Source organism: Perissodus microlepis, chromosome 10 (assembly GCF_051167445.1).
Source record: "Perissodus microlepis isolate ML-2025 ecotype Zambia chromosome 10, ASM5116744v1, whole genome shotgun sequence".
NCBI lineage: Eukaryota > Metazoa > Chordata > Actinopteri > Cichliformes > Cichlidae > Perissodus > Perissodus microlepis.
The window spans coordinates 2789470-2809967 of record NC_140470.1 but is presented as its reverse complement, the minus strand read 5'-3'; the positions used below and the strand labels follow the sequence as shown (position 1 = coordinate 2809967).

The 20498-nt window shown below is 41.9% G+C and overlaps 1 protein-coding gene across 3 annotated transcripts in view; it reads left to right on the top strand.

Moving 5' to 3' along the window:
* The window catches only part of dscama (Down syndrome cell adhesion molecule a), a 104915-nt gene that overhangs the window by 19514 nt on the left and 64903 nt on the right, over positions 1-20498 (top strand). For all 3 annotated transcript variants that reach the window (XM_084941480.1, XM_084941478.1, XM_084941479.1), the window contains exons 2-3: positions 4714-5031; positions 6293-6442. In XM_084941480.1, coding sequence (XP_084797606.1) covers positions 4714-5031; positions 6293-6442 — 468 coding nt within the window. The remainder of the gene's footprint in view (positions 1-4713; positions 5032-6292; positions 6443-20498) is intronic.

The window sequence follows — 20498 nt, the reverse complement described above, 5'->3', positions numbered from 1 at the left end:
CCAGTGGGTGGAAGTAGCCGGTGACTTGAGAACGCTCATTAGGAATTTATGAAGCGCTAAAATGTTTGGTCTCTGGGGAGGGGGGATTGGCAGCCGTCGCACAAGCATGCTGGGGACAGGAGGAGGTAGACCGCATTAGCAGAGAGCAGACATACAGTAGAGATGCAATATTTACAAAGGGTGACTGACAGAGGCTGCTCATGCGACAGCTCTGCAGGACTGCTGATCACTCTCTGTTCACTCATACCGCTCTGTGTGCAGTGAGGAATTATCATTTCCAAGTTTGTATATGTGCAATTTTTTTATTTAGTTTGGAGATGCAGATAGCAGAGCTGATTACAGTAACACATTGTAGGCAATACTTGTTTCTATAGCACAAAGAAGCATGTGGGCAGCATTTCAGCAAGCTTCATCACATCTACAGGCTTTGCCGTTATCATCCTTGTACATTCTGGTAAAAATATGAATTCCATTACATGTAACGGTGCATGCATACAGGAAGTGGCTGCAAGCAGCATAGCAACCAAAGACCACAGAATATCAGTGACCTTCAGTGACGTTGAGTGAAAGAACCGCTTACAATATTGCATATTTCAATAAAAGATCCTCAGTCACACTTTTGTGAAAATTAAGGTGAGCTGAACAGTCAGCTTAAAAGCACTGCATGACAACCAGTCATTTTAAATGTGCATGGGCCATGACCCTTATATCATATTAATGAAGAAACTTTTGTCATTAACTTCATAGGTGGTACCCTCCATGGTCCCTGGTGACACTTTCACAATAGATCTAGTAGAGTCCTTTTCAATGCATTGCACATTACAGAGGCAGCACCCAATAAATATGTGTTTCAGCTATGTTTAAAAGACATTAAAGACAGCAGTGTTCACGTTTGCTTAAAACCTTCTTTAAGTTTTAGTTGAAAAAGTGAAAGAGTAAACTAGAGTAAATGAGTAAAGTATTATTTTTGAAGCAAACTAAGCCCGGATGTGTCTTCCATCTGAATTTAGACGTAATGTAACATATTTTTAAACCAAGAGCTTTAACCTGAAAAACAGTGTCAATGGACGCTTGGAGCTTGGTGGGATATTCACCTGTCTGATAGACAAACAAGTTTCATGAGCATCTCTAAATTTGAATTGAAACATAAAGCAAACTGATGTTTACCTTTGTGTTTGTGAATGAATGCTGCTAACTCAGCTCAATTAGGACTGATCAAAACCAGTAGAAATAAAACACATATAAAAACAATTACGTGATTATGATGAGCAGCACAACATACTCATTTTAATGTCTTTTAGCTATGTTTCTAATGGCAATCTATATAATTATGATGCATCTTCTCCTTTGCCTTGGCATCATTTCCTGTAAGACACAACACTGTTGTTGAATCTCATCTATTGGTGATGAATCTCTTAAATAAATATTACCGCTGAAGGTTATACAATTTCCTCGGGGAGAGAAAATCGTATAAAAGGAACTACAGTAAGTGACAACTGTGAGTGTTTGTAGATTTATAGAAACATGTTACAAACACACATCATGACTTTATTTTGCACTGGATGTACTAAACGAGTTCTGCTGTCTTACTTGGGTTCCAGCCAATAAACATATCCTGGCTGCATGCCGACAGTGTGGGTTGTCCATTACAGCACAGAGCTGCATTGTCAGTTTTTATCCACAGCGGTAACTTACTACTGGGGAAGTGCATCACATTACATTGACTTGCTTCATTAGTTAAGATGACTAGAAAACATCTTCTGTTGCACACATGACAAATTCACAGCTTACCAGCTGGTGCATGTATTTTGGCAGTATCCAAATGGTAGTCACCAAAACGTATTCTCAGTGAGTGCTTGATGCCACAGCAGTAATATGATATATCGTTGTTGTAATGATGAATAATTTATTTTTAAAATGCAAAATTAAATATTGCTGTAATGGCTTTTAGATCTATTGTAAAATGTAGGCACAAATGTGTTTGTCAAGAGAAAACGTATGGATATTTCCCTATGAGGGTTAAAATACAAGTTCCCATTTAGAGTTTCCAATTAATAATTAGTTAAGCTGAAAGTTTTTTTTATTTAAAAAAAATAGCCTGTAATGGCTTTTTAAAAACATACAGGGTGGGCCATTTATATGGATACACCGTAATAACATGGGAATGGTTGGTGATATTAAAGTCCTGTTTGTGGCACATTAGCATATGTGAGAGGGCAAACTCCTCAAGATGTGTGGTGACCATGGTGGCCATTTAGAAGTCGGCCATCTTGGATACAACTTTTGTTTTGTCAATAGGAAGAGGGCCACGTGACACATCAAACTTATTGGTAATGTCACAAGAACAACAATGGTGTGCTTGGTTTCAACGTAACTTTATTCTTTCATGAGTTATTTACAAGTTTCTGACCACTTATAAAATGTGTTCAATGTGCTGCCCATTGTGTTGGATTGTCAATGCAACCCTCTTCTCCCACTCTTCACACACTGATAGCAACACCGCAGGAGAAATGCCAGCACAGGCATCCAGTATCCGTAGTTTCAGATGCTGCACATCTCGTATCTTCACACCATAGACAATTGCCTTCAGATGACCCCAAAGATAAAAGTCTAAGGGGGTCAGATCGGGAGACCTTGGGGGCCATTCAACTGGCCCACGACGACCAATCCACTTTCCAGGAAACTGTTCATCTAGGAATGCTCGGACCTGGCACCCATAATGTGGTGGTGCACCATCTTGCTGGAAAAACTCAGGGAACGTGCCAGCCTCAGTGCATAAAGAGGGAAACACATCATCATGTAGCAATTTCAAATATCCAGTGGCCTTGAGGTTTCCATTGATGAAGAATGGACCCACTATCGTTGTGCCCCATATACCACACCAAACCATCACTTTTGTTGTTCCAACAGTCTTGGAGGGATCCATCCAATGTGGGTTAGTGTCAGACCAATAGCGGTGGTTTTGTTTGTTAACTTCACCATTCACATAAAAGTTTGCCTCATCCCTGAACAAAATCTTCTGCGTAAACTGAGGGTCCTGTTCCAATTTTTGTTTTGCCCATTCTGCAAATTCTGTGCACCGATCTGGGTCGTCCTCGTTGAGATGCTGCAGTAGCTGGAGTTTGTAAGGATGCCATTTGTGAGTAGCTAATATCCGCCGAAGGGACGTTCGACTAATGCCACTCTCCAGTGACATGCGGCGAGTGCTACGCTGTGGGCTCTTGCTGAATGAAGCTAGGACAGCCACTGATGTGTCTTCATTAGTGACAGTTTTCTTGTGTCCACATTTTGGCAAATCCAACACTGAACCAGTTTCACCAAACTTAGCAAGCAGTTTGCTGACTGTAGCATGGGAGATGGGTGGTCTCATAGGGTGTCTTGCATTGAAATCTGCTGCAATGACCCGGTTACTGCATTCACCAGATATCAACACAATTTCGATTTCGCTCCTCACGTGTTAACCTCTTCGACATGTCAATGGCTGTGAACTAAGAGAAACTTGTAAATAACTCATGAAAGAATAAAGTTACATTGAAACCACGCACACCATTGTTTTTCTTGTGACATTACCAATAAGTTTGATGTGTCACATGGCCCTCTTCCTATTGACAAAACAAAAGTTGTATCCAAGATGGCCGACTTCTAAATGGCCACCATGGTCACCACCCATCTTGAGGAGTTTGCCCCCTCACATATACTAATGTGCCACAAACAGGACTTTAATATCACCAACCATTCCCATTTTATTACGGTGTATCCATATAAATGGCCCACCCTGTACATTCACTGTCATTACAAAGAAACAAATTCGTCAGAGCTCAAAGAAATTCAGTAGCATAGGAGTTTGTTCTCCTCGTGTTTCGTGGGTTCTCTCAGGGTACCTCCCCCAGTCCAAAGACATGCAGTTAGTGGGGATAGATTAATTGGAAACTCTAAAACTAAGTGCCCACAGGTGTGAATGTCTCTGTGTGTGGCAACCTGTCCAGGGTATACCCTGCCTCTTGCCCCAAGACAGCTGGGATAGGTTCCAGCCCCCCCCCCCCGCGACCCTGAAAAGGATAAGCGGCAGAGGATAGATGGATGCATAGAGGTCCTTAGCTTAATCACCTCACTTTGGTGTGGTATTGCAGACAATGCATAATATCAGAAGGTGGTAAAATTGAGCATAGTCATTGTCTTGATGTGTTCCATTTTTGTGACTTAGAGGACAATCCATCCTGGTGAAAACACGATCACACCCTTTGGTGAATACGTTGTGGGCCGCGGGCCTTTCTTCTGACCGCACCTTTTAGAAGAATTTTGTTTCTATTTCTTGGTGAGCGATTTAAAAAAAGTATTTTCTTAACAATAATGAAAGTTACTGAACTGACTCTGGTATGGATAGACGCACTTTGTCTGTAGGCAGCTCTGGCTTTCTCTGCAGCTCTGTAGTTTCACATCTACTCTCTGGGGCCTTGCTGCAGTGTCTCTTCATAGACAACAAGAAACACACTCCTGCCACCTCTTATCACTGCAGCGAGGACAAACACAGCAGCCAGCCTGTGAAAAACACACTTGGCCTAAACTAAAGAAAAAAATCAAATGCAGTAGAGCACTAATATGTAAATATGGTTGTTCTCTCACAGATCTTTGAACGGGTCCTTTCTTGGTAGTTATTAAAGGATTCGCCATGCCGTGTCTGACGTGGTTTTCTGATCTCATTTCTCTCTGCAGTTTTCGGTGAAGATCTACGTTCCAGCTTATATTTTGTCAATGCATCTGTGCAAGAGGTAGTGTTTGCCAGCACCACAGGGACATCGGTGCCCTGTCCCGCCGCAGGTGTGCCTCCTGTCTCACTGCGCTGGTACCTGGCCACCGGCGAGGAGATCTATGATGTGCCAGGGATCCGTCATGTGCACCCCAATGGCACCCTTCAGATCTTCCAGATCCCCCCTTCCAGCTTCAGCAAACTCATCCACGACAATACCTACTATTGCACAGCGGAGAACCCCTCAGGGAGAATCAGGAGCCAAGATGTTCACATTAAGGCTGGTCAGTTTCTCTGCTCGTCACTCTGTTTTGTTTTCCATTGGGTCGTCACATCGCAAATCAGCAGAACAATTTATGCTCGACCAGCTCTGATTTGGATACAGATTGGTCAAAAGTTTAAACATATATGATAAGTGCTGTGACATTTTAAGTTGACATATCAAATACTTTTCAAGATAATTTTTTTTTGAAAAATGGTCTGTTAACCCACTTTCAGGTCATTTTTCATACAATGGAATCTAATATTTAAACATGAGTATATCAAAAACTATTAAAGATAAAAGCCTGAATTTCTATTTTTCTAACTATAATTTGGGGCTTATTTTAACAAAAGTCTAATAACTGGATATTTAAAATATGAAAAACTGTCCATCACTGCTGCATATTCCCATATTTGAGAAATCAAAAAACTTCACGTAGAAAAAGACTAGTAACAATGTCTGAATAGTATATAATTATATCTCACAATAATGCAAAAATAAAACAGAATCTTAAAATTCTTAGTCACAAAAAATAAAGAAAATTATATTTTCATTCAACTTTTATATAAAGTAAAATCCCAAAAGAACAAAATTCAGATTCCAGTTTCCAGATGATACTCAGTTATAAGTAGAAATCAATGCTTTCGAATGTTGCGAGGTAGTTTCACTGATCACGCCATGTGGACGTGGCAATTTGATCTTGCAATACTACTCATGTGAATGAAAAAAGCATTTTCCTCAGTATTGTGAATAAGAATTTCTTGTTGAAAGGCGTTCTACATGCTTTATTTTGCATTATTGTGAAATACAGCTATTTATCTTTCAAAAAATGTCCGTTTTTTATTAGTGTGTTTTCAAATATTAGACTTTACAGGATGAAGTATATTTGAGGTTGAAGTATCTGTCACCAAATACAGATCCTGATTCATTTTAATGGTAAGAAAGACCAGTTAAAATATCAGGATTTTATATTTAATAGTTTTCGTGATATTTTTGCTCAAACATTGCTTCAGATTTCAATGTGCCATAAAAGGCCTGAAAGCTAGTTGGCTTTTTAAACATCTATATATGTACATATATATATATATGTATATATATGTATATATATATATGTATATATGTATATATATATATATATATATATATATATTTGTGTGTATATCAAAAATATTTGATATATGAAGCTAAAATTTCATAGTAATCATTGTAAAAAACTTGAGCAGAAGGCCCGTGTTAATTTGGCCCCATTTTATATTAAACACCTGTCTGTCCTCCCCTCCTAGTCCTACGAGAGCCCTACACTGTCCGGGTGGAGGACCAGAAAGCCATGAGAGGCAATGTGGCGGTCTTCAAGTGTATTATACCTGCCTCAGTGGAGGCCTACATCACTGTTGTGTCCTGGGAGAAAGACACTGTGTCAATCACCCCTGAAGGTAAGTCATGGCATTTTTCTTCACTACAGTGACTCCTGCATCAAAAGTTGGCGGCAGTGTTTGGTGACTGATGTGGACCTTGTTTGCCTTTTTGCTGCATTGTTCTTGTACAGTTGCTTTCTCATCTTGGTTTGAGAAATTAGGAGAGATTTGCATATTAGTAAACTGGAGTGAAAAAGTGGTGTGGTGGCTATTTTTGGTACTGACAGAATGATGTAATATGCTTTCTTGATATACTAGGAAACACACAGTGGTAGAACTCTGTTTAGTTTGCAGAAAAGAGATTTTATTTGGGAGCATTTCTACAGGTGCAGGTACATGCAGTGAGATAAAGCTTCACAGTTTTATTGATAATGAATACACTGTAGTAGAAAGGACTATTTGTCCTGGCCAAATGCCGATTACAAGTGTTGTTTGTCAAAAGAAGAAGAGAGGCTTGTGCGCCATCTCAGGCCTAGCTTATCCTAGCTAGCCGGAGTCATTCAGTGTATGTGCACGTCTGTATTTCCACATCTGTCTGACCCAATGACAGTTAGGTCCCGCTCTTCTTCCTCTGCCCGGTCTTCCACAAGAGCGCAGACTGCCAGCCATGTCACTTAGTCTCAGTGTATTGACCCATTTCTCTGGCTGATAGGAAGCACTGCAGTGCCCCGATCATTCAAATCACTTAAATGGAACACTCGCCTCCGTGATTGTTTCCCAGCCCTGGGGGGCAAATTCACTTTATGTGGGGCATTTAGCAAACTCAATAGGCAGGAGCTAATGCTATTTTGCGTTTGGATGCAGGGCAAACGCCGGCTAGTAGCTGCTTTTTTGTTGATGTTTCACATTTGAGGCAAAATCATTCATGTTGAAATCTATAGCAATCTCTTAATTGTCCATAAATGGATTTGCCGCAGGCATGTTTTTCAGACACAGGCATATATTCCTGTACTGCAGTCTTTGTCATTGAAATGCATCGCATCTGGACCTTTTAAACTTATCGCCACACTGTCGCATTGTGTGAAGGGAACCACGTTTTTTCACACCCCGGATCCTCGAGGACCTTTTCCACTGGTTATCTTTACAGAGAAAAGTCTTTGCGCTGAAAACACAAAGTGTTTATCTTGAGCCGTAAAAATCGGCCCATCTGTAGCCGTCAGCCATGTAAACGCTGTCAGAAAAAATCATCCAGCCACCAATCCACTGCTCTTCTCAATGCTAAATAATGGATGACGGAAGCCTATGAATCCATGAGCAAATGGTCTTTATTCACGTCTCAGTGCACACATCCTACTGACGCACCGTCCATTCCCCTTATCCTCTGCTGCACACATTTTAACTGTGCTTTGTGCGTGTGCGTGCCTAAGTCTATATTCACACTAACTGACAACTCAACTCAAGATGGCTTGACCCCCTACCTCCCGATGACCAACCTTCAGTGTTTAAATATTTCATGACTAAAAATAATATTGACACTTGAAAGAAAAAACTTTGTGAAATGTAGCTTTTCTGTCTCTGGTATGAATAATTGACTGTGGCTCTCTCAGTGTGGAAGGTGTAGCGTGGTGTGCAGACAGGCCTTCTGCGAGTCTCACTGGACCGAGCCTTGTCGAGTTGTTGCAGGGTACACTAACAAAGCACCACTTTAAAAACCCTGGTGTCCATTAGAAAAGAATGGAAAATTATAATGCATTCAGCCAGGACATCCAGTAAAAGCAACAATGCGCTGTCGTTGTCTGATATAGTGCTTATATAGTGGGCTGCTGCTTCAGAAAACATGCTTTTTATGCTCCAGTATTTTTGGTCTCTTACAGCTTTGTTTTACTGAAAGAACAAAGATAATGCTTTGCAGTGAGGTGGAACAACAGATAGTTAAGAGTTGATTCGTGGCCAAAATTGAAAGGACGAGTGATTACAGCAGGAAAACACAGCTTAGGTGTTCCACACATGTGGATAACATGACTATTGAGCAGCTCAGTTTTGTCTAAAAGAAATCTAAAGAGATTTTACTGATGACTTTAAAGCCCACACTGAGCTTGCACCATGGTATATCCGCCTGAGGCCCAGCCTATTCATTTTTGTCCTCTGTAATGGACATTTGTTTTGGTCTGTATCTTTTGACTTATTTGAGTTACCCTGCTAAGTCCTGATGTGCTCAATAGAGGACATGCTGGCCTTTCCAATGATATCCCATGTGTGTGGGTGGCCTATTTCCAGGAAATCACAAAAAAAGTTAAACTGAAAGATGCTTTTTCCTCAGTTCTCAGGAGGATATCTCGGGTCTTCTGACATAGTACATGCCCATTGGTAACCTAGCAGGTCCTCGGCTGAGGTTCTGATCAGAACCCATTCTTTGGAACAGCCTCTGTAAGGAGACGAGCTCCTCCTTGGCAGGCTCCTTTTTTTAAATCTCTCATAAAGACAGAATTTTATAAACAGGCTTTTTCTGTTCTTCCACTTTAAGTTATTTTTATGTTGGCTTTTATAAAGTTTTATCATTTCTTCCTAATGATTATTTTTATTTACTTTAAATTTGTTTGTAATTTACCTGTGTTTAGATTTTCAATTTTGTCTTTCCTGGCTAGCGTTGTTTTACCTTTACCTTTTCTTAAATGTTTTATTGCTGCTGGTTTTCCTTCTCATCTTATGAAGCACCTTTTAATTTTATTTTCAAAAGATTCTTCTTCTTCTTCTCTATCTTTTTATTATTATTATTATTATCATTATTACATTGCTGTTGTCGTTTTAAGAGTATTTACTGTTTAAAGAGGAGAGAGGAGGGAGAACTGGTTTTACTGTTTTTCTATGACATGATAGAGTATCGAATATTGAATAATAAGGCTCTTGAAAAACACTGTGTTTGGTCGCTAAGTCATAAACCTACCTAACTGATAGGAAAAAAATCTTCACTTATTTTAACATAGTGTAGATATACCTAGTATGTTTGCTCCCATTGTAACATATTTTGCTTCATGGACATGAAATATCATCACATGTTAACCAGGTGTATCCAACCAAAGCCCATAAAACAAGCCCACATTCAGGTCATCACATTATGTAAACTGTGCTGCCGACTGCTTGACCAACAGAGCTAATCACTGTCAGGATTCAAACAGTCCCCAAAAGTCACTGCCCAAAGTAGAGGATCTAAAAGGTCCGTTACAAACAGGAAGGAAAAACAGGCTGCTGTAAAATATGTGTTGTGCATATTTTACAGCAGCCTGTAAGCTGAAACAATGATTGAACTAGAGAGATAACAAACTTCATTATTATTAAATGACATATTGTGTTTATTCATATTTCTGAACTTTTTTACATTGTAGTAACAGAGTTTAAGCTCAGACTGATTTCCCGTCATGGCCACCTCCTGTGGCTATGGCAGCAGCTGAATTTCTGCTATGAAGATTATAACTATAAATACTACTACTACTAATACTACCACTAAACTATAAATGGGGGATTGCCAAATCAAACACGTGGCTCAAAAGTGGAGTTTCCATACTGGATCAGTTGAGATCCTAGTTAACAATGGCCGCCTCCAATGCTACTACCAACAGGGTGCTGGTTGCACTGTGCTACTCTTCGCCAAAGATAAAGGAAGGGGAAGGTGTGTTAGGAGGCAGTGAGAGAGAAGTGGGCAAAAGTGTAGACTAGTAAAGTCACGAGTCCTAGCTGATATGATGGAGAGAAGGAAGGTAGATAAAGTATATTTTGTGTTCAGGAGACGAAACAAGACCAAGGGCATTGGAGGTGAAAGTTTCTATTATATTGTAGATAGGAAGTAAAATGAACTAGTGGCAATTTTGAAGAACATTTGAAGAGTGTTGTGGAGGCGAAGAAGGTGACCGGGGCAAACTTCAATGGGCAGGTAGGTGAAGGGGACAGAGGAAGCAAGGAGGTGTTGGCTAGGTAAGATGTTAAAGAGAGGAATGTGGACGGCCAGATGGTAGTGGATTTTGCTAAAAGGACAGAAATAGCTGTGGTGTGGACTATGAACTTGTAAGAGAGATTAAGAGTGGAAAGGTCCGGATGACATTCCTGTGGAAGTATGGATAATCCTAAGACAGAGAGAGGTAGACTTGTTGACAGGATTGCTTCACACAATCATGGAGAATGAGAGGATGCCTGAGGAATGGAGAAGTGATTCAGTACCAATGTTTCAGATGTCCAGATCTGTAGTAACTGCAAAGGGTTAACATTGATGAGTCATACCATGAAGCCATGGGAAAGACTTGTTGAACTTTGGTTAAACAGAGAGGTGACAGTCACTGAGTAGCAGTATGGCTTCATGCCGAGAAAGAGCGCTACAGATGTGATGTTTGCCATGATGGAGAAGTATGGATCAGAAGGAGCTCCTTGTGTCTTTAAGAAATCACATAATAGGAAGGCTAGTGTAGGACATGTATGAGAACATCAAGGGAGGGGTGAGTTGTGCAGTAGGAATGAGATATCAGTTCAAGATGGGGGTGGGACTACATCAGGGAGCTCTGACCCCCTTCTTATTTGCAGTGGTGATGGACAGGCTGACAGATGAGGTCAGGCAGGAGTCTCCGTGGAATTATCATGTTTGCGAGTGACAGTAGGGAGCAAGTGGAAGGAAGCCTGGAAAGGTGGAGGTATGAACTGGAGAGAAGAACAATGAAAGTCACTAGAAGCAAGACAGAAGGGACTCAGTTTGAGCAGTTTGGAGACAAAGTCAGAGGAAAGGTTGAGAAGGTTTGAACACGTGTAGAGGAGGGACAGAGGATGTTGAATATGGAGCTGCCAGGCAGGAGGAAAAGAGGGAGACCTCGGAGGTTTATGGATGTGGGGATGGAGGAGTTACAGAGAGTTGTGTGAGGATGATGCCAAGTATACGGTGAAATGGAGGCAGATGCTGTGGTGACCTCTACAAGGAGGAGCCAAAAGATTAATAATATATCCACTCATTAAAGTTAAGTGTATCTATCCCAACACGCATAGACACATACGAGCACATATTTGTACATTTGTACATGTACATTGCATATACTATGTATGTTTATACATACATACATAAAGTATATATGCAAGCATTAATGTGAACTGTTGCCAAAAGGTCATGAAAACCTCTAAAAATGTGTTTTCATCAGATGTTTAAAATAATCCAGAGATTCAGCTGTTCTGATGGGAGGTTATTTCAAAGTTTAGGTACTCAAATGTCAAAAGCATGGCTGCCTCAGGATTTAAAATAAAAGTGTAGAAGAGCTGAAAGGCCCTGATCAGATTATTGCTGAGACCAACTGCTGGAATAACATCTCGGCAGCCTGGCTGCTGCATTCTGGACCAATTGAAGGGAAGCCAGCAAGAACTAAGTAGTGCACGTGAAAAAGTGAGTTGTAGTAATCTAAAGGGGAAAAGATAGAGTGTGTACTAAAAGTTGTAGTTAAATGGCAGATGACGGGCTTGATTTATGTGTTTTTTTAGTTGAAAGTAACAAGACTGGGTGACTGAGAGATTCACGCTGCCCGTGGGAGGTCATTGTAGGAGCTGGCCTCCTTAACGATACACGCACAGATAAGGGCAGGGTGAAATGGACCCACTGACTATAATTGTATGCTTACATACTGCATACATTCACACACACATATACAAAGAAATAAAAGAAATATATGTTTTTTTTAAAAACTGGATTCCAAAGATATAACAGTCATGGACAAGCTGGCATAACAAAAGCAAGAGCATTCATTCATATATCACCACAGCTACAAACTTCAGCACAGCTCGGTATATCTGGCAGTTATGGTCCATACCTGCTATACACAAATGTGCTTCCTGCAGGGTTACTTTAGGGCGTCTGTAGCATTTCTGGCTGCAGCTGTGTTGCTGTGCAGGGCTGTTCCCCAGGTGCAGCTTGTGCTGCAGTCACTGAGGAGGCCTTGTAGTCATTCGCCTTGGCCTGGCGCTGCCTGCTCTGCATTCAGCACCAGTAAGGCTGCGAGGGGGCCGACCCCCCAGCGCTACACTGCAGACACTCACATACACATACAAACACACACGCACTCAAACAGGGGCTTGTTTTCATTCAGTGCACGAGCTAAACACGAGGCCCGTCGGCTATCACACAGATTCTCTTTGCTCTGCGTAGCCTTTTCTTATTTCTCCTGCAGTTCCTTTTTTTGTTCTCTTGCTCCCTCTTTACACTATTTCTGTCACTTTCTCGTACACATATAGAGGACCTGTACCCTTCACCTTAGTAATTTATTTTACAAATGAACTAATAGTGCTAGATTACACCAGTGATATCTCACACTTTGCAGCGTAGTACTGCTGGTTTTGGTAGCGTGTACAGACAGTTGTTTTTTTTAGGAGATTACAGATTGTTCTAACACATGCATGCAGTCTGTCTATATGCTGAGCCTTCTTGTGCATTTCACAGCTTCTTTCGTGTTTGTTGACATTTGGGATGTGTGTTTGAGTTATTTCTGCAGCCAGCCTCGATCCCTGCAGCCATTGCCGGGAGGGAGAGGAGCCAGCCACACTATTTCAGTTTAATTGGCTGTGTATAATGGACCTTTGAAGTAAATATCAAGAGTTGCAATCAAAAGGCTGCTGGACGTTATCATGCGTTGCCACAGTCCCTACTGTTTCCTCTCCACCAGTCCTGCATTTACAAAGCTACAAAGTGAGAAGTTTAGGGTTGCATTGTTGATCTGAGCTGAACTGTGCGTTTCCAAGGTAGTTGTGTAACTAGTGAGACACTGAGTCACCCTGAGATGTCCTTGGAGGCAGATGTGTTGTGCCGCACAGGTTAAAAGGTTAACAGATCATGTAAATGTTTCATTAAAGTGCACATGCATGATAATTTAATTGAAGGTTATGTTTGAACATATAACTAATCCCCGTTCCTGCTTCACAGCTTCAGTGTAGCCCCAATGTAAACATTTGTGTAGCGGGTCGGTTTGGAGTTAATCCTTCACCATATACTGTGGGTTGTAGCCTGCAGGTAGTGTGCTAACATGAACAGCTTTTCTTTGGAGCTGCCTTGCAGCTTCGCCCTTTTCTCAGGGCATGTAGGAAGTGCAGCCACTGGCAAAGCACAAACCTGAGCTAGGGACCAGGTAGGTCGGGTTATGGTTTCACCAGCCTCTGTGCGGTAAAGATGTAGAGGGAGGGGAGGAGGGAAGGAAGTGAGGATAACACTCTCTCTCTCTCACGCTGTCTCTCCCTTTCCCTACCTCACTCTGTCGACAGGCAGGGTTGGGAGTCCGACGTGTGACGGGCTGGATGTAGTCTTTTTCCAGCATTCGTCTTTCTGTCTGCCCATGATTGGCTGGAGTATTGTTATTCACACAGAAAAATGGGTCAGGTGGCCTGTGGAGAATGGAGTGTTTGCATGGACGGATGGACAGACAGCACAAATACACACATGCATACCTACGCATGCAACCCACACAGAGCAGGATTATACTCAGCTGTGGCGCAACGCTGCCAGATAAATAACAGATAAATGAAAATAAATCCAGGTTATGTGGCGAGCGTCTCTCGTGCCGAATTCACTGTGTCCTCTCACACAAGCTGCGAGCTGGTTCTCTCCTCACACCCAGTGGCAGGGGCTTAGCGAGATAAATAAAGGGATGCACCGAAGGAAAAAAAGAAAGCTGGGAAGAAAATCAATACCTGTGTGCATGAATCTGGCTGCAGCTGCCACAAAGCATTATGGGAACATGACTGGCTGGGCAGTGTGCAGGCAGCATGATAAGCTTTAAGGAAAAAAAAGCACGCAAACCTTTTGGGCATCAAAACAAGATGTACATAGATAGCGACAAAGATGGATTGTCTGAAATCCCGTTACGGTATCATGAACGGAAAAATAAATGCAAAGAATAATGATTAGAGTTTATGAATTTGAGTGTGACAGAATGACTGCTCACAGTAAATATGTGGATATGTGGTAGAAAATATTAATATCTACATGAGCTTTGCAAAAAAGGTGCTGCTGGATCAGAATATAAAAAGTAGTCACATTTATTTATTTATTTATTTAGAATTATTATTATGACTTTTTAGGATAGCCCTTATACTGGACTGCCTAATAAGGCTTGTTTGGCAGCTGAACTCACAGTTACAATGTAGGTAGGAAACATGAGTGTATCTGTAATAGCATGCTAACACTCTGTGTGCTTACTCCAAGTCTTTCTGCACACAGCCTGCTGCTCCGGTCTCAGCCTGAGACTGACAGAGATATTAATTAAATTGGCTGGTGCCCTTTCTCTCTCTTCGCTGCACTGGCACCGCAATGATCACACTCCCACCTCCGTACTGTGCTGTTTGCTCACCAATAACCGCAATTTGTTCTTTATTAAACTCTCGGGGCAGGGAACAATTAGGGTGTGAGCTGGAGGTGGTGGCATATCTGTGTGTGTGTGCGTCTGTGCGTGCACACATGTGTAGATTTGAGCACAGGCTGGCTGGAAGAGGAGGGTCGAGGTACTAAACACTGCTTAATCTTTGATAAACAGTGAAGACTGCTTTGTGCTGCTGCAGTTTGCCACATCTTCTCCAGGCTCCTCAGCGCTGTGCAGGGCTAGCTCAAGCTCCACAGCTCCTGGACCTGGATGGGAGCCAGGTCATGCATGGCTCCCTGCCAGGATACAGATTAGCTATAAGTGTAACATGAGCTAATGGTGGAAGGAGTCGCCAATTAATTGGCACTCAGACATTCTTTGGATTGTGTGGACTTGGAGTTGAGTCTTATCAATAGATCATAGAGTTTGGTATGGCAGACTGATAAATTCCCATGTCACATAATGGGGAAAAAAGATATATTATGTGGGTACATAGATGTCAAACTATTTAAATCTCAAGATATACTTAAGGCCCAGACCTGAAATCTGTTTGAACAAGTTTGGGTTCATTTTGTGTACTTGCCTCCACTCTTCCCGTGATGATGGGAAGAACTAGAATGTGACAGAATGGTGCAGATGCAATGGACATCCTCCCCAATTCTGCACAACATAAGATTGTCAGAACCTTATGTAGTGCAGAGGTGTTATTTAGGGACAGTAATTGGTGGCCTTTAACAACAGAAAAGATCAGACTGAGGCAATGCACGACAACAAAGCAAACAGCAAGATCCCAGGAACATGTGCTGAGTGCTCTGTCAGTTAGGACAAAAAGAAAGGAAAAAGAAAGGTGATCCCAGCCTGTGAACCATGTTTAACTCAGCTGTGCTTTTACGTCAGAGAAAATTCAGAGAAAAAAAAAAATTATTTTCAGGGAAGACCTTTGACTGGTGACAGAGGCCGCTTCAAACTGCAGCTTCTGTGGAGGAACCTGCAGAGAGGCTGTTTAGTGTGCATCGGTTTGTGTGTGTGTGTGTGTGTGTGTGTGTGTGTGTGTGTGTGTGTGTGTGTGTGTGTGTGTGTGTGTGTGTGTGTGTGTGTGTGTGAGAGAGAGAGAGAGAGAGATGGAGAGACAGAGAGAGAGGAAAAAAGTGCATTTGTGTGTGTTTTAGTGTGTAGGAGGAGGAAAAGGGGGAGTTGGCTGTGAATGGATGCTCTTATCGCATGCATACAGCTGCTGCAGTGTCTTTGAGAGACAGAGGGGCTGTCCATGCATGCCACTCACTCTGCCTATTCACAGCCTCCCTCCCTCTCTACATCCCTCTCCTGCTTTCTGTCCCTGTCTGTGATGCATTTTATGGCAAGGAAGTAAACGAAAGAAAGAAGGGAGAAGAAAAAAATCATGACTTGGGCTTTCACGCAGATTCATGATGCGCAGGCCCCCCGTTTCACATCCTCGTGATGATTCTTACACCAAGGGACAGGCAAGAAATTAAATGTCATCGGACATCACCGCATCGCCCCGACTGACGTGTGATGGTGTGCACAAACCCGCAGCAGTCTTCCTTTGTTCACAGAGCTGTCTTAAACAGTGCCGTTTGCACTGTTTTCATTACTATTCACAGATTTCGTGGAAAGAAGTAAGAAACAAACACGGTACCAGCCGTAGCTGTTATATAAGCCAATTGGCTAAAATGCCAATGAAGAAACCTGCCTCACAGTGCTAAACAGAGCTATGAATAATGAAGTGAATTAATTTGGTTGAGAATCGGCGCCAATACAAAGGTGACCCGTAGAAAGGTATTTCCACGACGAGCCGCCACGAGATATCACCTTGATAGATGAACATTTCGGACAGCTCGGGAAGAGAGATCCCCAGACAACACAAGTTGCATACAGACTGTATCCTGGGATTTGTAGCTTTCCCTGCACACTCCCCACATCACACCCATGTTTGCTTAAGTGTCCTGTGAGGTGTGGATACCCTGCTGCAGCAGCACTTTTCACAGTTTGAAGCAGAAAACAACCATGTAGGTTATTTGGAAATAGATTTTGCAAAGAGAAAATGTGTTCCTTCATTACAGCTTAAATGTATCCTTTACTTTAAAAAACAAACTCAAAGAAAAAAAACTATATATATATATATTTCATATTTTCTGATTTCATTACCACTATGCACCATCATGACAGAAAACTGACAATAAAGTATTTTAAATTGTGTCAGTGAAAAAATACCTTTAAAGCAAAAAAAAAAAATTCTTCCTTTTTAGTTATTAATTTCCATTTAAATTAAAATATATATGTATATATGAGTGTAGATAGATAGATAGATAGATAGATAGATAGATAGATAGATAGATAGATATGTATTTTTTTAATAATGGCTTTAACAAAATGAGGCCTAAAATAATGTTGAGCCATTTTATTGTGATCTTTTGTAATCACAGCTGACTTTTTATTTTTATTTTTTTTTAAAGGAAAATAAAAAAGTAATTTGAAACAATTATCCCATATTTTGTTTAAGGTGTATCTATACATTAGAACTTTATGTCTTCAAGCAAATGCCCTGCAGAGAGAGAATTGTCGACCTGCCGTGCCGATGTTTTACATTAGTTTGTCAAAGGTGAAAAAAACGAATTGTTTGGAAATGCTTGCATAATCCTTTAGTTCCACTCTGCTGCTATAGCGAACGATACAATACCAAGAGGGTCTGCATTAAACTAATTCAAAGGACAAAGAAATAAAACTGATAAGTTAACGCATGAAGGCTCCTTTGCATAATCTGAGTTAATCCATAATGCAGAATACAGAGTGAGCTGTCTAAAAATATCTCTGACTGCCTTCAGAAAGGAAGGAAACATTTCAGTTCTGCAGGCACCGATAATAACGTTACAGTTTCAGGTTTGTGGAGGTTTGTATTACCTCACAGGTAACCAGCACAAGTGTGCAGAAAAATAAGAAAAGCACTAAAATTGACTCTTTTCTTCTTTTCGGGTGTAAGGACTGTAGAATTGAGCGTTTTCTGCTTTGCTGGATGAGCAGGGACGAACCCCAAATAGATTTTTCTCTTGCATACAGTAAATAGTCATGTTGTTGCTGAGGGCCTGAGTTGACGCTGTGAGCTCAGCCTGATTGGCTGGAGTTTGCTGTGACTCGCCGCGCGCTTAGCCAATGACGGTTGGCTCTGGCCTTTTTTTCCCCACCCTAAATAAATTGCCTGGAGAAATTGAACAAAAAATTAGAGAAAGAGAGAGAGCCTTTCATCTAATTTAGAAGCTCATATTAACTGTGGTGGTAAGATAAGCTCCCCTCTCTGAGCAGCTATTAGGCTTGCTGTAGCAGTTTGCTCTTTTTTTCCTGCTTTTTGTTTACTTCCCAGTTTGATTTTTTTTTTTAAGCTGTCACCTCAGTGCTCAGGTTTGAATTTACAGGTGCAGTTTGCTGGTATTTATTTGTGTGTGCGCACTGCTCTACCTGCACACATGCACGACTCAACCAAAATGGAAACCACGTCACGTGACCTTGGGCAGCCTCCATTTAGACACACAGAGAAAAACAGGAACACACACAGACTCACACGTCTTTCTTAGCTCATCAGCTTTGCTGACTCCAACTTGTGAGCAGACATATTCAAGCACAGAGCACCAATATCACATGTGAGCTGAAGTCCTGACACGTCCTACATGATGTGTATAAATGTGCATTTAACTCTGATTCCTATTCTTCTAATGTGTCGCGCCACATATGCATCCCCAGATTGTGGTCCGATTCTTTGGGTGCAGACATTCTTCCTGATTACACCCCCACCACCACCTCCCACATCCAGGATTACATTTCTACAATCTAATCCTGGTTTAGCTGCCTGGGGTGGAGGACTGCGACCATCTAATGACGCTGATATTGTGGGACTCTTGGAAGCGGGAGGACAGCAATCAAGTGGTGTTGCTGTGCTGATTTTTTTTAAACTACTGTCAGTAAAAGTTAGGAAAAATCGTCGATAAAAAGATTTGCTCTGTCTAGGTAGCTGCCGCTGCTGCTGCTGCTGCTGCTGCTGCTCTGTCTTAGTGCCTCTTTCAGTCCAAGGCAGCCATTTTGTGTTAGCAACAAGAAAACGTGCTCAGTTAAAAACAGATGTGTTTAACTTTTAAAGTTTAAGCAGCACTTCTTTTCTTTTTCATGCTTAACACGAGAGGGTCCATATGAATGTAAATCCTCGCTCCCACTCAAACACACACACCTGTCCTCTCCACCAGAAACAGGTGCACTGCTCATCAGCTACAATCATTCTCCTGGAGCTCAAATAGCATCTTATGTGTGTGTGAAAATAGCAGCGCTGTAGTAGCGATATTGTTTGCTTGTGCGGAGCCTGAGCAAACACACCTATGTGAGTGATCGGTCGACCTATTCAAAGAGGCCCCATAATGGCCTGCTCCTTCCAGCCTTGTTTGCTCTGCGTTTTGTAGCTTTGGCGTCTGGCAGATGGGCCATCGGGGATTATTCATGCTAACGAAGAGAGGTTGAAGAGGGTGGAGGGCTAAGGATAGGGTAGAGGGTTGTAGGTTATTTATAACAAGCAGATCGCTGACAGGTCTCTCCTTCCAATAGATATGTTTGCGTGCTGACACTGGGGGCAGTTTATGAAATCTGAAAATCATATGAATTTTTTTGCAATTATTTGTATTTATTTTTCAGACTTTTTCAGTTATTCATTTTCTAGAGATCGTCTTTGGTTAACCTGCTGGTGCTTCGAGCAGCTGGAGTCACAGTCAGTGTGGTTCGATGCCCTTGGGACCGCACACCCTTACTGGACAGAGATATAAAAGGACCCTTCTAGTGTAATTATACAAGGCCTGCGTCGAGACAGGATGGCCTAATCCCTGACCACCCTCCACCGCACCAGTGCTTGTATACCACACGCACTACCGCTTCCCTCCCCACCACTTAACATATGGAGATGGAAGGAATTAGTGCACTGGAAGAAAATAAACGAGTCAAAACAGCCATCAGCTTAGATCCCACAGTATTCTTCCTTGAGTGAGTTTCTGGAGGTGGGTCTTTTCTCTTCGTGTGTATCCTTTCTCTTCGGTGCTGCCGTGGTCATTTTGCATGTGATTAACTCATTCACGTGCACCTGATAGGCATTGCTTTCATTTCTGAGGGTGGGCTTGAGCACATAAAAGGAGCGTGCCTTGTGTAAAAAATGCTCAATGTTTAGGACCACACCTTCCACAAAGCCACACACTGACCCCAACAGGCTACTTGCGTGACCCCCCCCCCCAACATGCCCCACCCCAGATTCAACTCAGATCTTGTTAAATAGGATTAAGCTGGCTACCTGCCATTCAGCGGCTCGGACAGGACCTCTTATCATCTGTCTTCAGATGGCTGCCAACAACAACATAATGCAGAACGACCTACATTAAACAATGCCACATGCAGGTTTTGGACTAGCTCTGGATCTCATGGCCAGCGTAGGTATTGTCTTCCCAATGCTGATTTAGTAGGTTACCAGGCCACTTACCTGCCTAATCAGGACCTGATGACCGGCTTCATCCTGAAAGGCATTGAGGCTCAAGCCAATTAAATATTTTCAAACAGTCTCAGTGCGTATGTGTACATTGAACTGGCTTTTTTAGGTTCTTGTCTAAAACAAGCACATCAATTCTTTGTAAAGAAAAGACCTGACTCGCCTACACTCCACCCTCACAATTATAGATAAGAACTGATCGTGTTCAGTAGAACAGGACACGGAGATAAACGAGACAGCGCAG